At 44.7% G+C, this 21,435-nt stretch overlaps 1 protein-coding gene across 3 annotated transcripts in view; it reads left to right on the top strand.

Moving 5' to 3' along the window:
• Window positions 1–21,435, top strand: part of STAB1 (stabilin 1) — a 58,259-nt gene that overhangs the window by 13,010 nt on the left and 23,814 nt on the right. For all 3 annotated transcript variants that reach the window (XM_061347009.1, XM_061347010.1, XM_061347007.1), the window contains 22 exons: window positions 99–295; window positions 495–628; window positions 1,739–1,866; window positions 3,211–3,302; window positions 4,816–4,938; window positions 6,725–6,859; window positions 7,893–7,955; window positions 8,883–8,996; window positions 9,382–9,435; window positions 10,198–10,278; window positions 10,551–10,709; window positions 11,604–11,666; window positions 12,956–13,057; window positions 15,467–15,553; window positions 15,915–16,026; window positions 16,546–16,729; window positions 16,973–17,066; window positions 17,957–18,115; window positions 18,998–19,093; window positions 19,458–19,553; window positions 20,147–20,194; window positions 21,068–21,198. In XM_061347009.1, the coding sequence (XP_061202993.1) occupies window positions 99–295; window positions 495–628; window positions 1,739–1,866; window positions 3,211–3,302; window positions 4,816–4,938; window positions 6,725–6,859; window positions 7,893–7,955; window positions 8,883–8,996; window positions 9,382–9,435; window positions 10,198–10,278; window positions 10,551–10,709; window positions 11,604–11,666; window positions 12,956–13,057; window positions 15,467–15,553; window positions 15,915–16,026; window positions 16,546–16,729; window positions 16,973–17,066; window positions 17,957–18,115; window positions 18,998–19,093; window positions 19,458–19,553; window positions 20,147–20,194; window positions 21,068–21,198 (2,452 nt within the window). The remainder of the gene's footprint in view (window positions 1–98; window positions 296–494; window positions 629–1,738; window positions 1,867–3,210; window positions 3,303–4,815; window positions 4,939–6,724; window positions 6,860–7,892; window positions 7,956–8,882; window positions 8,997–9,381; window positions 9,436–10,197; window positions 10,279–10,550; window positions 10,710–11,603; window positions 11,667–12,955; window positions 13,058–15,466; window positions 15,554–15,914; window positions 16,027–16,545; window positions 16,730–16,972; window positions 17,067–17,956; window positions 18,116–18,997; window positions 19,094–19,457; window positions 19,554–20,146; window positions 20,195–21,067; window positions 21,199–21,435) is intronic.

The following is a 21,435-nucleotide window of genomic DNA, read 5'->3' as shown; positions in this document are numbered from 1 at the left end:
TATACTCCATTCCTTCCAGGCCTTTTGCATTCTGCTGTGCTGCAGTAAGTGCTGTTTTGAAAACAGAAATTTGATTACTCTCACTTCTTTAATTGCAGCTCAGGATCCTTGTGCTGCTTCTCCATGCTCCCCCTTCGCTGTATGTAAGGTTCTTGGACCACGAAAGTATCAGTGTACCTGCAAAGAGGGATTTCAGGGAGATGGGAAGATTTGCCAGCCCATAAACCCATGTGTTGACAACAATGGAGGCTGCCCAGAGAACTCTACAGTTTGTGTTTACACACGTCCAGGAGAGGTAAGGGCATCTCAGCAATCTCTAAGGGTCTGAAAAAGGGTCAGTGGGCTCTTCAAATGAGCTCACCATTCTGTTGGTCAAGTCTGCTCTCTTCACCTTAGATTCTGCAAAGGGAAACCAGACAGCTCTTTTGTAGGGTAACTTACTGGGTAAAAGATAACGAATGAAGCTCTATAATCATTGTGTTGTCTTCCCTTAGGCAACTTGTATTTGCAGGCCTGGGATGAGTAGGAGAAGTCCTTCATCTGAGTGTGTTGTATTTCCCACCGATTGCCGGCAGTATCTTTGCGACATGACTTCCACATGTGAAATTAATTCCCAGGGGAATCCTAGGTAAGCCAGCTTAAAGCTTGCCATTAAAAATGCTTATTCTGAAGCTGGAATGGAAATTGAGTTTGGATGAGCTGAATTATGAAGAAACTGAGAATGGGCCAGAGTCACCTTTTGAGTAGAGCCTGTTTGTAACAAACTCATTGAAAGTAAAGAGTCAGTCCAAGAAAAGGTGGAGCTTCTCTGAGAGACTGAAGAGGGAAAGAGCAGTCCCAGTTCTTCGACCCTTCCTTCTCCAGTGCTGCTAAAACTGTTGGCTTCCACTTGCTCACTGTGTGCTCCAGGCCAGAACTGAAACACAGCGGCTTCCCCTTGCTGAAGGTCTGCTAGCAAAGTGCAGGACGCGGTGTTCAGCACAGTCCCTGCCTTAGCAGATCTGTTCCCCAGCAGCTGGCACGCAGCCCTCTGAGGCTGGAGTAATGTCAAATTCCTCCCCTGTGTCGCATGGCTTTGCATCCCTGAAACAGAAAGAGCAGAGCCGATGCTTGGACAAAACCCAAACAGGAAAAAACATAGTTATCGGCCAGTGATCTTGGGTAGTCTCTGAGTAATGACTATAAACGCGTGTGAATCAGGACGGAGATTTTCACATGTAGATAACCTTTTCTGGAAAAGTCATTAGCCTGCCTGGGGCCCTCATTAAGTCTAAGACGAGCCGCAGCTAACTGATGCGCTTGAGCTGGCCCTTCTTACTGAATCCGAGGGGTCACACAGGAGCTCCTTGTTAGATTTTCACTTAGCTTGTGGGTTTTAAACATTACCATTACCTCAAACTTTCAGCTGCTCTAATGACTAGTACTGACTGAATATCTAGTTAGAAAGCAGTTGATAAATATATTGTGGCTATCTGCACCCTTAACAATAGAGCAGACAATCCTCATGTTGATTATATCTGAGAAAGCCTCTTTATTTTCTTTGGGTCAGTCCAAATTTTCTTGTGCTCCAGAAGTGTGCATCTTTTCCTGTCAGTTTAGAAGTTACTAAGCTCTTACCTGTTCCCTAAAGGTGGGATTTGTCCTTCAAATGTAGACTCTGACATGTTCTACTCACAGCTGTTGAAAGCATTGTGAAGTGTTTTGTAATGGTTTTTTATGTTTCATTCTTGTCTCTTAGCTGTGTGTGTAAAGAAGGGGAGATTGGAGATGGGAGAAGTTGCTATAAAGATCTCTTGGGTGAGATAAATCAGCAGAATTCAAGAGGAAGGTTTGCTAGGAAATTAAACGTCGCCAGGAAAATGTTTGGTAAACGTCTTTTGAACTTGTTTGGGGAATGGAGCAAACATGAGCATGTCTGAAAAGGCTAAAAGCCTTCCAGTGTAATAGATCTGTTTTGCAGTGTATGAGCATGGGCTACAAATTAAACACATCACACCTCTGAACTCATATAACCAGAGTGTTAATAGAGGAGACTGTTGCAGAGAGCACTGTGGTTGTGTATTAGGTATCTGACAGTTCTGGTGAAGAAGGTGCCTTATCCACAGAAGAAGAAAAGCTTACCTTGGAGCTGTAATTAAACCTGTTTGTATCAAACCACTGCTGTGCCTCCACCTGCAGCATCTGTGTGAAGGCTCAGCAATCTTCAGCTGTCACTGAGTTTTCCAGCAGTGATGCTTGAGGCTGGTGGGCCATGGGTCCTCTACTTAGTAGAACATTTACTGAGCCCTTAAACAGCCTTAATGAGAGGCTATTATAGAGATGAAAAGGCTTTATTCTATGCACCGTGGTAATTTCTGAGTGAGGAAATGTGTTGCAAAGCATAGAAAACTGTTTTAGAACCCATGTACTGCAAGTGTGGGCTGTGATAGCTGCAGAGTTTAATTTTTTGCCTCACTGTGCTCCAAGGAAACAATGAGAACCCTGTAGACCAAAGCATATTTATGTTAGATACCTTCTCCAACTCATCCTCTGCAGTCTTCTCTATCTCCACCAACTTGACAGGCACATAGAGATAGGTCTCAAAGCTCAGCTTAGTATTTGTGAACACTCCTCCCTGTGTGTTGGCTGCTGTGTTGGCAGCACTGATTTTCTGCATGTTTCCCATACTGATTTGTGCAATGGACAACCCCATGAGGATCTCCAGATTCCTAACACCTGTGCAGTGGGACTTACTACCCAATGAGCTTTGTTGATGGGCCACTGATGATTGGGTGAGGACTGGCAGGTGTGGGTTCATAGCAGCTTCTCAGGAAGTATTTAGTCTCAATAAATTCTGATGTGAAGAATTTCTTTATTCAAACCCCAAAATTAATTGTTCCAAAGGAAAGACAGAGGGCACTTGGCCTAAGAAGAAGGTAGTAGGCATGTGGAAAGAAAATTATAACTATTCTGCAAATTCCAGCAGTGGTTTGAAGCGAACCAAAGCCACCACCAATCCTGCAGAAATGGTGTGAGTAGGTGCTTAAAACTAATAGCAACCAAGCTGGGCTCTGATAGCAATACAAAACTCCCTCTGGTTCCTTGTAAACAAGTACTAGTTACTTGCACTGGGCCAAAAATGTGTAGATTGAATTGTGTTAAGAAGAATAATTATTGCTGGAGTTAAACCATATGCTAAGTAACTACTTCACATTGCTGTTCTTTTTGCAGTTTCTGGTTGTTCAGTATTGCTGACTAAATATGGACCTTTCACCGTCTTTGTACCATCCCTGCTTCCCATTCATGATAGAATGGAATTTAATGTAAGTTTTCTTGGTTTTAGTAATTTTTTTCTGCTCTTTCCTGCCTGAGTTCTGCAGCCTGTAAGAACTGATTGATATGAGAGTGGAATTTGGGAATGCAGTATTTATAGAAGCAATCTCTTGGGAAGACTCTTCATTGTCTGGTTAAGTTGCAGTCTCACAGAGGTTGTTACATCCCTCACCTCTATCTCTCTCTTCAGTATTGACAGAGCTTATTTGGTTTTTAATGTCAGGAAGTGCAAGCATTTCTGGCCATTCTTCATGTAAAGCTCAAACCTCCTGTGTGCAACTGTTCTCAAAATCTTAGGTGGCTTTCCACTATTTGAGGTTGGGGTTTTCGAAAGGGCCTGAGATTTGCATCAGTCTTAGATTTTGGCTCTGTGGCTCTAGATGTGGGTAGGATGTCAGCCTCTTGAGAAGAGCTCTTTTTATTAATGGGGACAGCAAGTATGGCAGGACAAGATTTTGGGAATTCTAGGCATCAGCAAGTAGGTCCTGCAGGTCATATAATTATTTTGTTTATCCATTTAAATTAAATGGTGTTGTTTTGCAGTAGTTTTTGCACAGCTAAGCCCACAGCCAGGCTATCCATCATTAGGATGAGAAAGTATAAAAACCATTTTCCCAGGACAAAGCTAAAAATCAACACACGTGAGCTACAGAGGCAGCTCGTGCAGCAGGGGTTTTATTTGCATGCTAATTGTGTTTCAGGTGGCAGCTAGCTTACAGCTAGCACTAGGATATAAGAGGTAAATGCCTTAAAAATAATCTAGACAGACCAACCCTATTTGAACATGACATCTCCAAAGGGTTTAGAAATATCATTCCTTTGCTTGATAGCAAAGCTATGTGTGCAGCAGCAGTGACCTGCATACTCACATAGAGTCAAGTGAGCAACTCCTAAGCAGTAAGCTGTCTCCTACTAGCCTGTTGGACATTAGTTTCCACTAACACAAGTCATGCCCTGTGCCTAGATCATCATGGTAATTTCTGGATTCATAGAGAATACGTCAGGAAAGGCTGCCGAGTTGCATAGTCTACCTGTTCCTACATGAGTCAGTTCCAACTAGATCAATACTGACAAGTGGAAAGCTCAGAAAACAAAGGAAGAAACTAAATGTAAATTCAGTTGCTTAGACCCCCTATATGGTTCATCATAAACAAAGGTTATGTATGGGGAGCTTTAGCAAGTTTTATAATCTGGAGCATGCAAAGATAGCTTCTAAATTGTCCAAGACCAAGAGGTTTCTGTCCAGGGGATTCCTCTAAAGTCACTTCCAGGTTGATCAGTCTCCTTGTATTTGAATGTGTACACAAACAGAAGCAAAAGGTTTGCCACAGTGCTACTCCAGTGAACCAAAATGAAGAGGGAAGCTCAATCTTGTATTGAGCTAGCACAGAAACAAGAATTTCTGTGTTAGCTGGGAGAAAGGTAATGTTATGGCTCTGTCTGTAGATGAGGTTCTTGAAAGGACGTGTCATTTCTTTACTTTGTGCTCTTTATTCCCCATAGGATACCACTGCTGAGCGTTTGTGCAGGATGCATGTTGTTGCTGGTCTGCATTTGATGGAAGACATGGTAAAAACCAAGACTCTGTGGACCTTGTCAGGGCATCAGCTAACATTCAGTAGCCAGGTAAAGGATCTCCTGAACTGAAGCCCTGTTTTCATGTAAGACAGAGTGGAGCTTGAGCATAGTTTCCTCTGTGTGCTTTTTTTAACCAAAAAACCTTTCTCTCATCAGCCTGCCTGCAATCACAACAACAAGCTCCTTTGTGGAGTCCAAAGCAAGTTGATTTAAGACCAGACACACAAGCAACCACTTCTCCCTTCTTGCAGAGAACTAATTAGCCAGAATCTGACTTGTGAATGGTTTTGTCTTGGTCTGTATATGTATTCTGGAGAAGGGAACTTTTCCCTACATCACTGGCAGCTATAATATTCATGTAGCTGATGTGGAAGAGACAGCAAAACTTCTCTTCCAAATGAACGCTTCTCCCTGGAGATTGTGTGCTTAGACACAACCACACGCTGAATATTTTCTTTTCCAGTTTCCCTTTTACCCTCTTTCTATTTTATTTTTCTTAGTTTTCCTAACAAAGATTTGTTCATCATTAAGTTCTGATATGGAAAGTTTTTTTTCCCCTTTTCCAATTGACTCATATTTTCCAGGATCCACTGTTCTTTCTCTATTCTGCACTTTTCCTGAATGCCTGCTCACAGCTGGCCAAGGGAGAGCCGTATGTTTCCTCTCTGAGGATCCAGCCTTGGCCTTGAGGTCTAGGTCGTAATACATGCACCCTGCGTGCATCAAAAGGACAAAGCACTATTTGGAGCCGGGGAATCCGAACTGAGCCTGTCAATGCTTTTTTTACATTTCTTTCCTGTTTGTTTACTCAGAGTCTTTTGATGTGAGAAGTCTGCCCTCCCCTTCCTTTGTTTCAGCCAGAATCCTCAGTGCTGTGAACTGAAGTTCAGGGCAGGGAGGGGTAGTTCAAGGAATGCACATGGTGAAATGAAAAGCATGGGGAAGTTGTGCTTGGCTGAACTTGGGTTATGGCTCCAGCACCAGGCTTAGTTTGTAGGTTATCCTTGGAGCACCCCCATACTCCCAGCTTCAGTGCATACTTGTATTCAGTATAGAAGGACCAGATATATTCCTTATAATTCAGTGAGCCTGACTGGTTTGGCTCCTTGCTGGTATTGTGAGCCAATAAAAGTTGCAGTCAAAGCTGTAGTTCCAGGATTGCCTCCCAGTTCTGTACTTCAGTGCCCAGGAGGCACCGTGCTTCTCTCTTTGTACTTGACAGACTGAGGCAGCAGCTACTTGATAGTGCACCCTTTTGTGATCCAGAGCAGGGATCAAGCATCATTCATATTCAAACTCAATTCTAAAAATGATTGTCCCAGATTAGGTGTTTTTGCTTTATTAGACTTAAAAACATCCCCCAGGATCAAAGTACTGCCCAAACTCGAGTACAAGTGGGATGTTTGTTTTACACAAGGCCACTCCTTAAATTTACCTTTTCCAGAGTAGAAGGATCCTAGAAGGATGCCAGAAAGGGACTCTTCATCAGGGACTGTAGTGATAGGACAAGGGGTGATAGGTTTACGCTTAAACAGGGGAAGTTCAGGTTAGATACAAGGAAGAAGTTCTTTACTATGAGCATGGCAAGGCACTGGAATGGGTTGCCCAAGGAAGTTGTGAATGCTCCATTCCCGTCAGTGTTCAAGGCCAGGTTGGACAGAGCCTTGGGCTGCATGGTCTACTGTGAGGCACCATTCTCATTCTGGTTGTGCCTTCACCTTGCTGACTCACAGGCAGAGAGCACTGAAGGGAACAATGTTTTATGGATCTATTGTGATAAGACAAGTATACAACAAGAAAATAACCTTTTATTATTATCCATGCGTACGTCAAGGCGTTTCGATATCAGGACCTGCCGGGGGAATTGTACAATGTTTTGCGATCAAACCTACCAGCAGCCAATGGCATCATGCATATTGTGAACACCCTAAGGAAAAAACCCAGCGTTGACAACCTCAGAAACCCAGAGGTACACAGACATCCATATTTCTTTTGTTTAATGGGACAGTAGAATGAACACTTATAAAATAACCTGTTCTCACCCTTAAACTTCCAAATCAGTGATGCTTTTTTTAAAGGGAAAAGGCTATTTATTTTGTTTTCAGCTCTTCATCAGGCCCATTAGGTATTATTATGTCAGTATAGCATTAGAAGTATCTAATAGGACTGTATTAGCCAGATAGAGACCTTGCAATGAAGCTTTTACATTGGATGAATAGCGAATTCTACTTTCATGAGGGACCTCTTCAGATGCTTCCTTCCCCTGTGATGTTGGCTTTGCAATAAAGGCTAGTGATCACGTCATTCATTTTTGGAATGAAATCCCTTTGTACCAGTGTTCCTTGGAACACTGTGCCTCTGCATGTTCTACGGGAAGCACTTTCTGCCAAAACCCCATTCAGGTTCCTGCAAATAAAGGTCAGGCAAGTTTCTTCACAAGTTTTGATACGTGAAGGGAGGCTCCTCCTGTTACCTTTGTCTTCATGGGCGACATGGCAAAAAGGAAGGCATCTATTTCCTCTGCGCTTTCAGGAGTATGCACATGTACTTTCTCAGCATTGGTGCTCATTTGCAGGTGGCACAGTGAACTCTTGTCCTCAAAGCACAGGGAGATTTGAGATGAGACAGCAACTCCGCTCCCTGCCAGCCCGGCACTGATTTGCATAGCACTGGGAGTACTGTATCTTTAGTTTTATTGGTAGGAAGCAACTGCCTCTTCATTTAATTTAATGTGAAGATGGGAGTGGGAAAACATAAGGCTGCTCAAGTGCATGGTACCTTGGAGAATCTGGTTTGTTGTGCAGTTGGGGGAGTTTGTGCTTAAGTTACTTTAGGCTCAGTCCGTGTAGATCAACTGGCCAACAGGGGAGGTTTGAAGACTTTGAGGATGATGGTCTTCCATGGATCTTTATATGCAAGTCACAAACTGGCCAAGGGCGTTCCAGTATGTTTTCAGACCTTGCTTCAGTCCTGGCCATTTACCTTGTTATATCTTCTTGCAGAAAACCATTGGTGAGATCCTTGCTTCAATGGAGATCTTCAGTAGATTTGAAACTATACTGGAGGTAAGCAAACTTGTGTCTGCCGCGGGAAGGTGTGGGAATGCTGCTGCTGCTGCAAAGCCTGCTCCTGGTTTTGTGGGGATTTTGAATAACTTTTAAATACACTTCAGTGGTTTAGCTTTTTTTCTGAATGCCTTTTTCCATGTCATGTCTTATTTTGTGTATTTTACATAAGCAAATGTGGTTGTCAAGATCAGCGTTTTCCCGTCCATAAGGCATCTGGCACAGGCAGCAAGCATACATGCCTCTTTCCCATCTGCTTCCCCTTTCCCCCTTCCTCTCTATCCTGGAGAGTTTGTTTTCCAAAGCATGTTCAGTTCCTGACCACTGTCAGGACAAAGAGTGAAGGTTTCATGACTGCTCATGCCAAGCTAGATTGTACCTACCTGGTTTTGGGGTGTAGATCTCTAAATAAAAGCAATCTCCAGGTTACAAACACTTGAGGCTGCTGCCCGGGATTAATTTAGTTAGTATTTTCCCTAGGGACAGACTGATTTTTCTCTTTGCCTCCATCAGAGTTACCTGGGTCTTCTCTAGCATTTCTCACAACAATCTTGGCCTACATGTTTTCAGCTCTGTCACTGTTAGTTGTTTGCAAAATTCACTACTTGCAATCATGATTATAGACTTGAGTCTCCTTTTCTTCAGGAAAAATGATACAGTTTTAGTCTCTGTTTAAAACACACAGGGAGCATTCACCCAGTATTCACTTGTTCGTATTAGCTTCATTCAAACCACTGCCTTCATTGTCCAAGCTATGTTTTTGTAGCGTTTATGCCTCTGTTATATTACATACCTCCCGTTGGTGTCCAGTTGCCTGTTATATACATCTGCCTCTATCAGGTTGCTTAGAGTTTCCTCTCCCTTCCTGATAGACCCCCTCACTAACTCTTGCTAGATCCATGATGAAATATTTTCCTGATTTTGCAGAACTGTGGCCTGCCTTCAATACTGGATGGACCAGGCCCCTTTACTGTATTTGTGCCTAGCAATGAAGGTGTGGATAAGCTGAGAGATGGAAGGCTCATTTATCTTTTCACAGAGGTGAGAGCTCGTAGTACTTTAAGACATCCTGAGCTAACAGTGTTGCACCAGGCTGTGCTGGAATGGCTTGTACAGTGTTATCTGACCATTGCTGAAAGTTGTTCTTCCTGGAGATGGCTAAACCAAGTCTGTTTCCATAAGGCTTTGGATGAAAAGTGAATGCTGATGAAGCCTGCAATAGCCAGACTGTTTTAATCTGATGTTTGGCTTGCCTTCTTCACTGTGGCTTTGGGTAGGGGAAAGTGAAGGAACTTAATTTGCCAAGTGAATTTACTGCTATAGTACATTTGCATTGTAGTCTTTGGTTAAAAGAAAATGTAATTGCCTCCTCTTATTCCTGAGCATTGAAGGGGTATCTAATTCTCATGTTCTCTTCTTTCCTTAGGGCATAAATAAGCTCCAGGAACTTGTGAAACATCATATCTACACTACAGCAGCGGTAAAGCAGAGCGCTCTAATTCTAGATAACTGGGATCCTTTGGGCCAGCATGTTAACAATTGTGTGGTTTGGCATCAGGTTGGCTTGGACTTGCCCTGCAGGAGCAGAGATGCGATTCAAGATCTGATGAGGCAAAATGATTACCATGAAAGTGGTTGCCAAAAGGCACAGCTTGTGCCCTTCATCATGAAACTCTTGAGTTTCCTGGAAGTGATGGTGCTCACTTCCCAAATCACTAAGTTTTTCAGTAGAGTACCTACAGCTTACATTTTTTCTGTCTTTAGAAATAAGCTTATTTATTAAGTCAAGATATGTTCTCTATTATGCTTCTGATTGAGCTTTCATTTTTTATTGAATATGTCCTGGAAAATCCCCTTATTAGTCTGCCCTTATTTGCAGGTGTATTAGTAAGTGACACTGTTAGTGAGATGTGATTTTAGCTGTGCTGGACTGTTACTTTCACAGGGAATGAAAGCCAAGGCTGCTGCCACCAATTGTTTGTGGTTCTCTCTGACCCATTGTTGGTGTTTAAGGTATTTAATGAAATATACATCATAGAACAGTTAGGGTTGGAAAGGACCTTAAGATGATCTAGTTTCAACCCCCCCCCCCCCCACCACCATGGGCAGGGACACCTCACACTAAAAATTAAGTCCCATTTAGAATGTTTTTGAAGGGGTAGAAATCATGGAAGGATTCAGTAAGCTGTACTGAAATAAACTTGCTTTTTCATGGTATTGTTACCTTGTGTTTTTATTTCAGGTGACTGTAGAGAAACTGATAATGATGCCACACATTGTTACTATGGCTAACCAGATAATTACTATCAATATCAGTGCAGATGTAAGTATGAATCAAAACCCCTTTGGGGAAACCCTCCTGTGCTAGGAGGAAGTTTGGATGTGGTTCTGAACAATGTGGTTTCAGCCCATCTCTGCTTCTTCCTCTGCTTAAAAAAGACTTACATAAGGTCACTGAATTCTTATCCAACCTGTGACCACTGAAAGGCTTGACTATTTGTTGACGTGTACCATCTGCATCCTGCACTGGCTTTATGTAGCTGATACAGTCTAAAGGGCTAAAATGAAGGTAAATTGTTTGTGTTTCTGTGTCAGGGAAGAATTCTGATGGATGAATCAGGGATCCCCATAAACATGCGAGACATTGTGGCATCAAATGGTATTATTCATACCTTGGATGGCATCTTCATCCCGCCTTCAATAATTCCCATTTTGCCTCACAGATGCAATGAAGAGCAACATACAGTTGTGACGGTGAGTCAGCTTCTACTCTTCTCGTACTAGTGGTGGCTAGGTTGCTACAGGCCCCTCACTTGCCTGAAGGGACAAAAGCAGGATGTGTAAATTGCATTTAGGAAGTAGGTTCTCTCTAAGAGGTTCCCTGATGTGAACTTAGGCAGTGAACTTATCAGCACTGTTAGTGTTTCTTCTGCTAGCACTAGGTACTGCTTTCCTGGCCAACATTCCTTCTAGGTTGCTGTTCTTTCCTTGACCCATCCTACCTTTGATTCAGAGTATATTTACCTTTTTATAAGGCCTTATATGATCTTCCTCACAGCATAGTTGCTGACTCAGCAGACAATGCTTTATTCCCATTGCCGTCAGCATTTGCGTCCCGTAGTTTGGACAGGAAGCAGTCATTCAATAGCAGGAGCTATAAATGCTGTGCAATATTCTCATCTGAAAAGTTTTGTATACCTTATTTCAGGTGCTTGCTCCCCAGTTTGACCATTGGTAGGTTACTGAGGAAAGAAGATAAGGCTCTGAATAGGCAAGAGGTACCTGATTTGGAGAGATACAGTTAATCCCTAGTAGCCAGAGGGTCCATGTAATTTCTGATGTAGTGAGGACTGCTGTGTGGATGCCCAAGGGGTCTCCCAGCACAGCTGTGTGTGCAGTGGCTGATAGACACACAGAGCACACCCATCTTGCAGTCAGGTGCAAGCATCAGCTTGAGGCAAAGGAGTAGTCTTATTTAAGTGATCAACTCAGCCCATTTCAGAGTGTCGAAACTCCCTCCTACAAGTGTTTCTGATACATGTGAGGATGTTTTTGATATATAATGGGAGCAGTAGCTCTGTAGCATTCTTGGTGTGGGCAGTGGGTTCATTTGAGAAGATGAATTTTCCCTTCATGTTTTCTTAACAGGGCTCTTGTGTGGATTGTGAGGCTCTCAACAGCAGCATTTGCCCACCTGGCAGCAGGGAAATGGTAAGTATTTTGATGATTTTTTTTTTCTGCATGATGATATATAAATGTACTGATAGACATTTTCTAACCCAAACCTCTTTCAAATAGAGAGCAGGGAAGGCAAGCAGTAGAGAGGCTTGTTGTACTCCCCACATATCCACAGCTCCCATCCCAGGCTATCACCCACTAAGTGCTCTCTGCTATTGCTTATTCTGAAGTCTGTCTGCTCAGTCAATGGAGAGTGGTGAGAGCCCGGGGTTAAATGGAACTGGAGACTTGCAGCTTTTAGCACTTCTGTTCTGCCTCAGGCAGAGCTTTCCTGCCAGCTCCTCCAAACTGCTAGGACCCAGCCTGATCACACCAGTGCCATCCAGTACTACCACTGCCCAAATCACAGCCAGAGAACCACAGCAAGCTTTCTGCACTGCAGAGGGGGAGAAGCAATTTGTTCTTGGCCTGTGCTCCCTGCTGTCTCAGAGGTGAGCAGAACTCACTGAAGGAGCTGCAAGGAGGAGGAGGTTGTGTGCTGGTGGTTGAATCATCCCATGCTGAGTTCAGCAGAGCAGCAAGTTCCAGGAAATCCCCATGTTAAGGCCAGCCCCAAGATGGTTTTATTGAAAGGCAGAGAGGTGCTCACCACTGTTAACTGTCGGGTGGCTTCTGAGAGATCTGACTTTGAGGAGAGCTTACTGATATGCTCGCACTGTAAATATCTGAAGTAGAGCTCTGCAAAATCACTGCTCTTTCATATTCCTCTCCTGCAGGAGAGGCAGGTGAAGCCAGAATCATCTGGGGCCTAATTCTGCCTGTGTCTGAACTCTGTGACAAGTCACTAAGCATCGTTCCGATGTGCAGTCCTTACGCCTCTTTGTCACTCTCTGTCTCACCTGCTTCCCCGTCACTCTCACCTCCCCTCTCTTACTCTCATTCTCCCTTAACTGCTACTCTGCTCCACACCCTTCCTCCCTCCTTCCTTTCCTTTCCCTTGTCTTTCCTCCCCTCTTTCTTACCCTCTCTTTCTCACCCTGCCCTTTTCTCTCTCTTGTCTCCTCTCCCTCCCATCCTCTCTCCCTTATTATAGACACTACTATTAGAACGAAAGGGCAGCACCTTGGCTCAACTCAGGAACTGCTGGGAGCAAGAGGAAGTTGCCATGTGCCTTCTTCCATGGTAGGCATGCCATGAGGGTATCTTGTTCTCCTTGGCTGCTCTGTGAACTTCCTCAGCTCAGAGACAGGCATAGTTGCTCCCTGCAGCAAAAAGAGCTAAGAGGAAGGTTACAGTGCTGATGTCTTGTTTTGTTTGTACAGGAACCAACACTTTCCCCAAAGGAATGTGTCTACATCCATGACCCACAAGGCCTGAATGTCCTGAAGAAGGGGTGTGCCAGGTACTGCAATCAAACCGTCATGGTGAGTGTGATGGAAGGCCACATTCCCTTTGAAAGGAGCTCAGCTTTGCTATTCCTGTTCATCAAGAAGAGCTCTGACTCCTTGAGCTGAGAGAGGGCTGGATGGGAGCAAAAGGAAAGCTGTCGCACACAAAGGGCTGTCCCCAGGACCATCAGATGAACTGGCTACCTCCTTTGTCTTTGGCAGACAGAGAACACAGGGCACCAACCTGCTGCAGGTGTTGAAAGCAGCTCAGTTAAACCCCAGTGGAGAAATAGATAAAACAAAGCACACCAGCCATGGCCAGCCAAGCTGGAGGAAGCCGTGAGACAAACGGTGCAGTGTCAGCTGTGGCATGTGGTCCTGGGTTCAGCTCTAACAGTTCTTTTATTCCTTCTTAGTAGCTGGTACAGTGCTGTGTTTTTGACTTTAGCCTGAGAATAGTGCTGAAAACACTATAGGGATGGTTTCAGCTGATCAGATGGCCTGGCACATCAGTCCCACAGGGGTATAAGGCTCTAGTAGATACTGGTGCACAGTGTACCCTGATGCCATCAAGTCATCAAGGAGTGGAGCCCATTTTTATTTCTGGAGTTGACAGAAGGATCCCAAGAGTTGGCTTTAAGAGAGGCTGAAATCAGCCTAGCTGGGTAGGAGTGGCAAAAGCTCCCCATTGTGACTGGTCTGGAGGCTCCATGCATCCTTGGCATAGACTGCCTCAGGAGAGGGTACTTCAAAGACCCAAAAGGGTACCGATGGGCTTTTGGTATTGCTGCTTTGGAGAGTGAGGAAATGGAGCAGCTGTCCACCTTGCCTGGTCTCTCAGAGGATCCTTCTTTGGGGCCTACAAGGATGCTGGGGAGGGACTCTTCTCTAGGGACTGTAGTGACAGGACAAGGGGTAAGGGGTTAAAACTTAAACAGGGGAAGTTTAGATTGGATATAAGGAGGAAATTCTTTCCTGTTAGGGTGGTGAGGCACTGGAATGGGTTGCCCAGGGAGGTTGTGAATGCTCCATCCCTGGCAGTGTTCAAGGCCAGGTTGGACAGAGCCTTGGGTGAGATGGTTTAGTGTGAGGTGTCCCTGCCCATGGCAGGGGGGTTGGAACTGGATGATCTTAAGGTCCTTTCCAACCCGAACTATTCTATGATTCTATGGTTCTGTTGTGGGGTTGCTGAGGGCTGAAGAACAAGTGCCAGTCGCAACCACAACACTGCACTGGTGGCACTATCGCACCAACCGAGGCTCCCTGATTCCCATCCATAAGATGATCCATAGACTGGAGAGTCAGGGAGTGACCAGCAGGACCCACTCACCCTTTAGTGGCTCCAGTGTGAAAGTCTAGCGGAGAGTGGAGTAACAGTACTTATCCTGGCCTGAATGAAGTCACACCACCATTGAGTGCTGCTGTACCGGACATGCTAGACCTTGAGTATGAACTGGAGTCAAAGGCAGCCAAGTGGAATGCCACAGTTGATACTGCCAGTGCATTTTCCTCAACCCCTTTGGCAGCAGAGTGCAGGCCACAGTTTGCCTTTCCTTGGAGGGGCGTCCCATACACTTGGCATCAACTGCCCCAGGGGTGGAAACACAGCCATCTGGAAGGGTGGAAGCCGTCTTCCATGGACTGATCCAGAGTGCACTGGAAGAGGGGCAAGCTCCAGAGCACCTGCAATACATTGATGACATTACGTGTGGGGTGATACAGAGGAAGATGTTTTTGAGAAAGGGAGGAAAATAATCCAAATCCTGCTGAAGGCTGGTTTTGCCATGGAATGGAGTCTTAAACCACAATACACGTTTTCACTGAGAGTGCTCTGGTTTTAGCACTTCTCCCAAAGGAAGCTGAGCACAGGGAAAGTGTTGTAAGCTGTGAAGTGATTGCATCCTGTTTATGAAACATTGTCAGATGGTTTGGGAAGGTCTCTCTTAGCAAGTTTATGGACCTCATGTTTGTCTGCAGCTCCTGAGCTCTCACAGTGCCAACTATATGGAATGATTTGTGAGGATCTCATTATATACTGTTGTTTGTCTTGTGATTTTAATTCCATTGGCCAGTCATGGCAAGGCCTGCAATCCAATACTGCTACATCACTACAAAAGAATGCAGCAAGGATAAAATAGGAGTGAGTGGGCCAGTACCATTAAAGAAATAAAAGCTCATAAAAAACACAGACCCTATATGTTCAAGTCACAGAAAGTGCAGAAAATAGTGATTTATTCTGAGAAGAATCAGCTTTGAGCAGAGAGAGGGGTATTGTTGAAAAGTAATTGTAAATGCAGGAGCTTTTATAAACACAGGTGCCAAATGAGATGGTCCATTTCAGTCCATGGCAGAGAGGACTAGGATTTCAGAGTTATAAGGGTAGGATGACTCCAGGCAATTCTTGTGAAGTCACATCATACCTTACCAATTCTGCTTTTGTTTCAGAAACCTGGATGCTGCAAAGGATTCTTTGGTCCAGACTGCATGCCATGCCCAGGGGGATTTTCCAGTCCATGCTATGGCCGGGGAACTGTATGTATGAAAGACCCTGCTAGGATGCAATGAGCAGTTGAGACGGTGTGGTTAGAGATTATAGCTGTAGATAAGTACAATTTAGCATCTGTGCTCCAGGGCTAAGCCCACAGTGTTAGCAGCAGCAGATCCAGGGAGAATAGCACATGCTCAGTGGGTTTTCTATCTCAAACTCTAATATAAATCATGTCATGGTTGTTGGAGACAGCTCTGGCTATGTGGTATTTTGCATTCCTGCCACCATTCCTCAAAGTCCTGTATTTTACTGCAAGTATGAAAGTGCTTTTGATATCAACACCTTGGCTTTGCCTTGGTTTCCTGAGTTTCAATCACTTTTGTTTCCTTGTCGTTTTCCTTCCAGTGCAGTGATGGCATACAAGGGAATGGCAACTGTCAGTGCTTTGAAGGTTTCAAAGGAATAGCCTGCCACATCTGTTCAAACCCAAACAAACATGGCGAGAACTGTGATGAAGGTTGGTAACGCTGATAAGAGAGACAAGAGGAAAATGTAAGGCAAGGACATAGTGCAGGGTCGTGTATCCTGGGTTCCCTTCTGGCAAGACCAGCATCACAAAATGAGTGTTGGAAGTGCCATCATGGGTGTCTCTTCAAACAACAGTAGAGAAAACATGGCTGATATGACAGTGGTGATGGGGGTCTTGGAAACATCAGCCAAATTTAGGTTTGGGACTTTGCTTTTAGATCTCTCCTGCTAGGAAAGAAAAGAGAGTTGACAATGACCTTGAGTTTGATACCCTAAATGTGATCCTGTCCTTACAGCCTATAAAAAACATGGACCCAGGCAGAGCATCCCTAGCCAAGTTTTGAGGTATGATGGATGCCTCTCAGCAGACGTCTGTCTGTCAAGCACAAACGGGATGACTGTTGTCACAAGAAGTTGTGAAGCAGAGTTGGATATCTGTGAAATGCAGCCACTGTGGTGGGTTCTGGACTTTTTGTAGTTAATGATCTTACTTCTGTGTACTTGACAGATTGTGGCTGTGTCCATGGTGTCTGTGACAACAGGCCTGGCAGCGGTGGTGTGTGTCAGTCCTGGTCCTGTAAGGAAGGCTATACTGGGAAATTCTGTGACAAGACATCCAAGAACTGTGGCCCAAGTGGTCTGTCCCAGTACTGCCACCAGAACGCTGTCTGCAGCCTCAATGACACAGCAAGGTCAGTCTTTTTGGCATGCACGTTCAGGTGTGATTTCATGGTACAGGTACGCAGCAGCTGTGAGGCTGCCAGCTCTCTAATTGTGTATCTATGTCTGCTTACTTGTTTGAGTAATGCAGGCAACCTGCTAGAAATCAAAGGCAGGGTTTTGCTTTCTTGAGAGTCTCAAACTGGCTTTTTGGTTTTTGCTGGCTTTTAGAAGGGCTGCTCTATCTGTGTCCCTTTTGTGCTTATATTTTCAAGGTGCATCTGCATGGATGGGTATGAAGGTGATGGGTTTTCCTGCCAGCCCATTGACTTGTGCAGTCAGCCAGAAAAAGGAGGCTGTTCACAGAATGTAAGTGGGCTTGGACTATCAAAGCATGGAGCAGCAGCTCCTATCAATCAGAGCAGGGATCCAGGACTCCTGGGACTGTTAGAGATTTTGTGTGCTAACTTTCCCTGTCTGTAAGATGAGGTGGAACAAAAGATACCTGGACACAGCCGTCATAAGGATGTCAGTCATTTGAATTGGTGCCAAAATGCAGCACTCTGAGAGTCTGACTGGTTTGCACCAGATACTTTGGCAGGTACAGATTAGCTGTACAGATAATTTGTGGTTTGTACTTCTCCTTCCTCCAAGCTCTTCAGATGTGTGTTATTTTTATTGTTGCTCTGTTCAGGCTGTAACTTAACTGTGAACTCCAAGTTATATTTCTAGTAACCGTCAACACTACATTATTATCCTTAGTAAAAACTGTGGTGCTTTATGATGGTAATGACTGCCAAGTGGTTAGATGTCTCAGTGAGAGGAACACACTTCCATGTGGAAGAAAATAGGATGGCACTGGGTTCAAATTAGGTCTTTCCAGGGAGATATGTCCCCTCCATCATGGATTTCATCCTGCATGTACAGGCAGGTGATTGTTCTCCTCCTCTTTAGGGAGTACCTATGTAATTTATGTAATGGAAGAGCTTTAGAGGACGGTAAGGAATACCCTGGCTGTTCTGAGCCACCCTAGACACAAGTGTCTATCTCTGTGAAAACACAGAATGTTTCCAGAATGACTTTATTATGATATTATCTAGGGCTTTTTTTTGGAGAAGATGCTTCCCCCTCCCAGTGCTGGAGTCAGAGTTGGTCATTCGAAAATTCTCCATAGTCTGATGGAGGTTTGTTGCTGTATTAGCACTGCACTGTCTTCCTTCTTGCTGAGTGTAATCCTTCTCCTCTCTCTTCTCCTGGAGGCCCTGTGCACCAGCACAGGCCCTGGCACTGCCACCTGCCAGTGCACCACGGGCTGGACCGGGGACGGGAAGGCCTGTGTGGCTATAAACAACTGCATGCTGGAGAGCAGAGGCAACTGCCACATCAACGCTGACTGCGTTTATATCGGCCCTGGCCAGGTATGAGCAATGCTAAGCAGTCTGATGGGGGACTTAACCTTTCCTCAGCTGCTCTGAGATGGCCTTAGATTACCAGAGGTATAAATTGGGCTGATGAGCAGCAAAGCCTGTTTGTCTGCTGCCAGAGTCACTGGCTGCAGCTAAAACCATACAGTGTGCTTGCGTGTGGTGAGATGCACTGATGTGTTCGAGGCTGCTGCTCTACTCTGAAACTTCTATGCAGCAAAGGGAGGAGACTATGCTCCATAATATGGCTTGGTGTAAGGCACCAGTTGCTATGTCCCTGTTACTCCCAGATCACAGCATTGTCTCTAGGTGAGGATAAAAGATACTGAAAAGCATCTGAATACTGTGCATGGAGGGAGCTGGTCCAGGAACTGGGCATCCTGAGATAGGAGAGGTGGCTTCTCAGGGTGCTGCTTCTCAAGGTGCTTCTCCTCACTGAGCAAAGGGAGCATTGGACAATGTACTGAGAAAAGGGGCCAAATCTTCAGCAGATTTTAGTGAAGTGATATGTGCAGGTGGTCTCCTAGCTGTCTTGAAAGTTGGGAGCTTTGGGATTAGCCCCTCTTTCTGCCATTCAAAAACCTGTGTCATTTTCTGAAAGGCTGGAAATAAAGATGGAAACCATTATCCTTAAGTCACCCTGCAACAACCAAGCAGTGCAAGGGATCAATGCCTTTGAGTAACCAGGCAGTGTGTGCTGTGATAGAGAGCGATGCTATGGTAAGGAAGTACCTCTGCATTTCCAGGTCTTTAGGGACCAGGAAGAAAATTTGGGAACATAAATTAGGACTGGGTTTTGGTACCTTAGACCTTTTCTGGGTAGCAAATGAGGATGCTCTGATATGTCTCTGAAAGGGAAATGTCTCTTTCTTACAGAGCAAGTGTGTCTGCAAGAGAGGCTATGCTGGCGATGGCCACAACTGCGATGCAATCAACCCATGTCTCATGGACAATGGTGGCTGCCATGACTTGGTGAGTAGCTCAAGAGCTGTCCAAGGCTGGCATGAGAGTGGAGGGTCCTGTGCTCCCTGACAGAGTTTTTGCAGCCATGGCATCAAGAGAGTTGCCAGATTTGGTGTTATGTCCTCTTACTGGCAAGCTGAGGTTTTATAAAGATGGATCCTCTAATTTTTGTGAGTTCACACAACCAAAGCTATCACCCAGGCTTAGCTGCATGAGGTATAAATTCAGTGCCATCAAGAAGGCAACAGGAGAAAGGTGCTTATTTGTGCTTCTCTAGCCAAGGCCATGGAAGGTCAGAATTCAGCTCCTAGGTAGGTGTAACACTGCATGATACGTGTTTGCTCTCTAATTTTTCCTTTCCTTGTATTTGCAGGCTATGTGTGTGCCCCTTGGAGGAGGAGAGAGATCCTGCACTTGCCCTGAAGGCTATGTTGGGGATGGTATGACGTGCTATGGAGACATTCTAAAAGTGAGTAAAAGGCAAATGTCTGAGGTCTTCTTGAGGTTGGAGAGAAATGGCTCTGCTCTCACTTTCCTTTCCTCTGTTACCTGAGTTGACTCCTTCTTCCAGCATTAGCCTGACAGCACAGGTGTGTCCCAGGGCCATGGGGACAGAACTGATGGCAAGGCCATTTATTGCCAGTGAAATTGTTGTCAGTAATTTTGAAGTTGCTTCACCGCAGTCTGTCCTGTGCATTAAGTCACCTTTTCGTTGTCATTCAGAAGGCAGGTCAGAGCTGCTATGCCCATTTTCCGTCATTAGAAATATCAAAGGTCAGTGAGGAGTCAGTCCCTGTCCCTGGTAAACATGAGCAATTGCAGATGACTTAAAAAGAATTTGTTGGTTTGGGAATATATAGTTTTTACTGGCTGAAGTTTGGCTTTCGGGGTGGCTGTCCCAGCCCACAACACATTGTGCAGGGAATGGTTGTGACGTGAGAGGAAAAGTCATTATTGCCCAATTTAGTATTGCAGAGGGCCCCTTTCCCTCACCCTGGGTCTCCCAGACCCACAACCTCAGCGCTCAGCAGGGGTAACCTTTGTGTTGTTTCTATTTGGAAGGAGCTGGCCCGGAATTCCCACTTCGCAGGCTTTTATGGCTGGGTTAAGGTAAGAGCAGCCATGGGATGCTTGCATGGGTAAGTTCTGTAGAAGTGAAGTCTCTATGAACACTGCTGTTAGAGAAAGAGAAGCTCTGTTTATGTTTTTCATTAGAGAGTAACAAAACAACAGCAAAGGACAAATCATTACAGAACAGGCATGTAGAAAAGCTCTGGAGTTTATGAGAGAGTGCGGATTCTTAGTGTTTTGGGGGCTGTTTTTCTAGCACAGGAGGAATCTGGGGCTGTGTTACACTTAATTTTCAAGGTTGTATCATCTGTAACTCCTGGCCACCATAAAATATCACAGAAGGGAAAGAAAAAGGGGTAGCATTATAATAGCTATTTTTCAGAAGAACATGCTTTGAGAAGTTAGACTCTATGTTAGTTCCTTTCTTGTTACAGCTTCCCTGTCTCCAGTGTGGCAATAGCAGAGGCACTCTGCAGATGGCAGCAAGTCTGTGGAAGCGTGCCATGATGTGCAGTATCTAATTGAGCTTTAGTTTACCTGTCCTGCTGCGTACATTGCTTTTGCTAGGAATAATCTTGTTCCTGTCCCACAAACTGATGTTGAGGGTTCAGAAAGGATTTATGATATGATTGAATGGGTTTGAAGATAATTGAAGTACAAAAAGGGCTTAAAACAGGAGGTTTTCCCTTGGCAAATAGATGTCAGCTGTTACAGCTAAGCCATATGTGGCATTCATTGACTGCCAGCGGTGCTTACCTGCCATGCCCAGGAGAGCCTGCTGTGCTGCTGAGCATATGCTGTATTTCTGCATATCCCTTTCATGCAAGATCAGGATGGCTGTTGGTTATATTTTGTGGATTGGATGTGGCAGTGGCATGTCTTATTTGTTCATTTTTGTGCTTTGGACAACAGAAATCTCTCTTCAGCATCCCAGCAGGAACCAATGTCACTGTCCTGGTGCCATCGGAGGCAGCTATCAAAAACTTGAGCAAGACTGAGCAAGAATTCTGGCTGACCCCCTCCATGCTGCCATTTTTAGTCAGGTACAAGGAGACTCCTGCCTTTCCTTTACTATGCCAAACAAAGCCATGAACTGGATTTCTGCTTCTATAAAACCAATAAAGGGTTATCTTGACATAACTATAGAAGCAGGGTTAAATATCTAGCAGGCGAAGAATTTAGTAGGCATTAAAATGTATCAGACCACAGGCAATGGGAAGTGGGTTTATTATTCATTTATTTGCAGAGAGATCTTCCCTGTCATGCAGATGCAGATATCA

Source organism: Neopsephotus bourkii, unplaced genomic scaffold (assembly GCF_033783945.1).
Source record: "Neopsephotus bourkii isolate Nb327-2 ecotype Australia unplaced genomic scaffold, CSIRO-AGI_Nbou_v1 NB_284, whole genome shotgun sequence".
Lineage (NCBI taxonomy): Eukaryota > Metazoa > Chordata > Aves > Psittaciformes > Psittacidae > Neopsephotus > Neopsephotus bourkii.
Note: the sequence above shows the minus strand (reverse complement) of the source record. Positions and strands in the feature narration are given on the sequence as shown.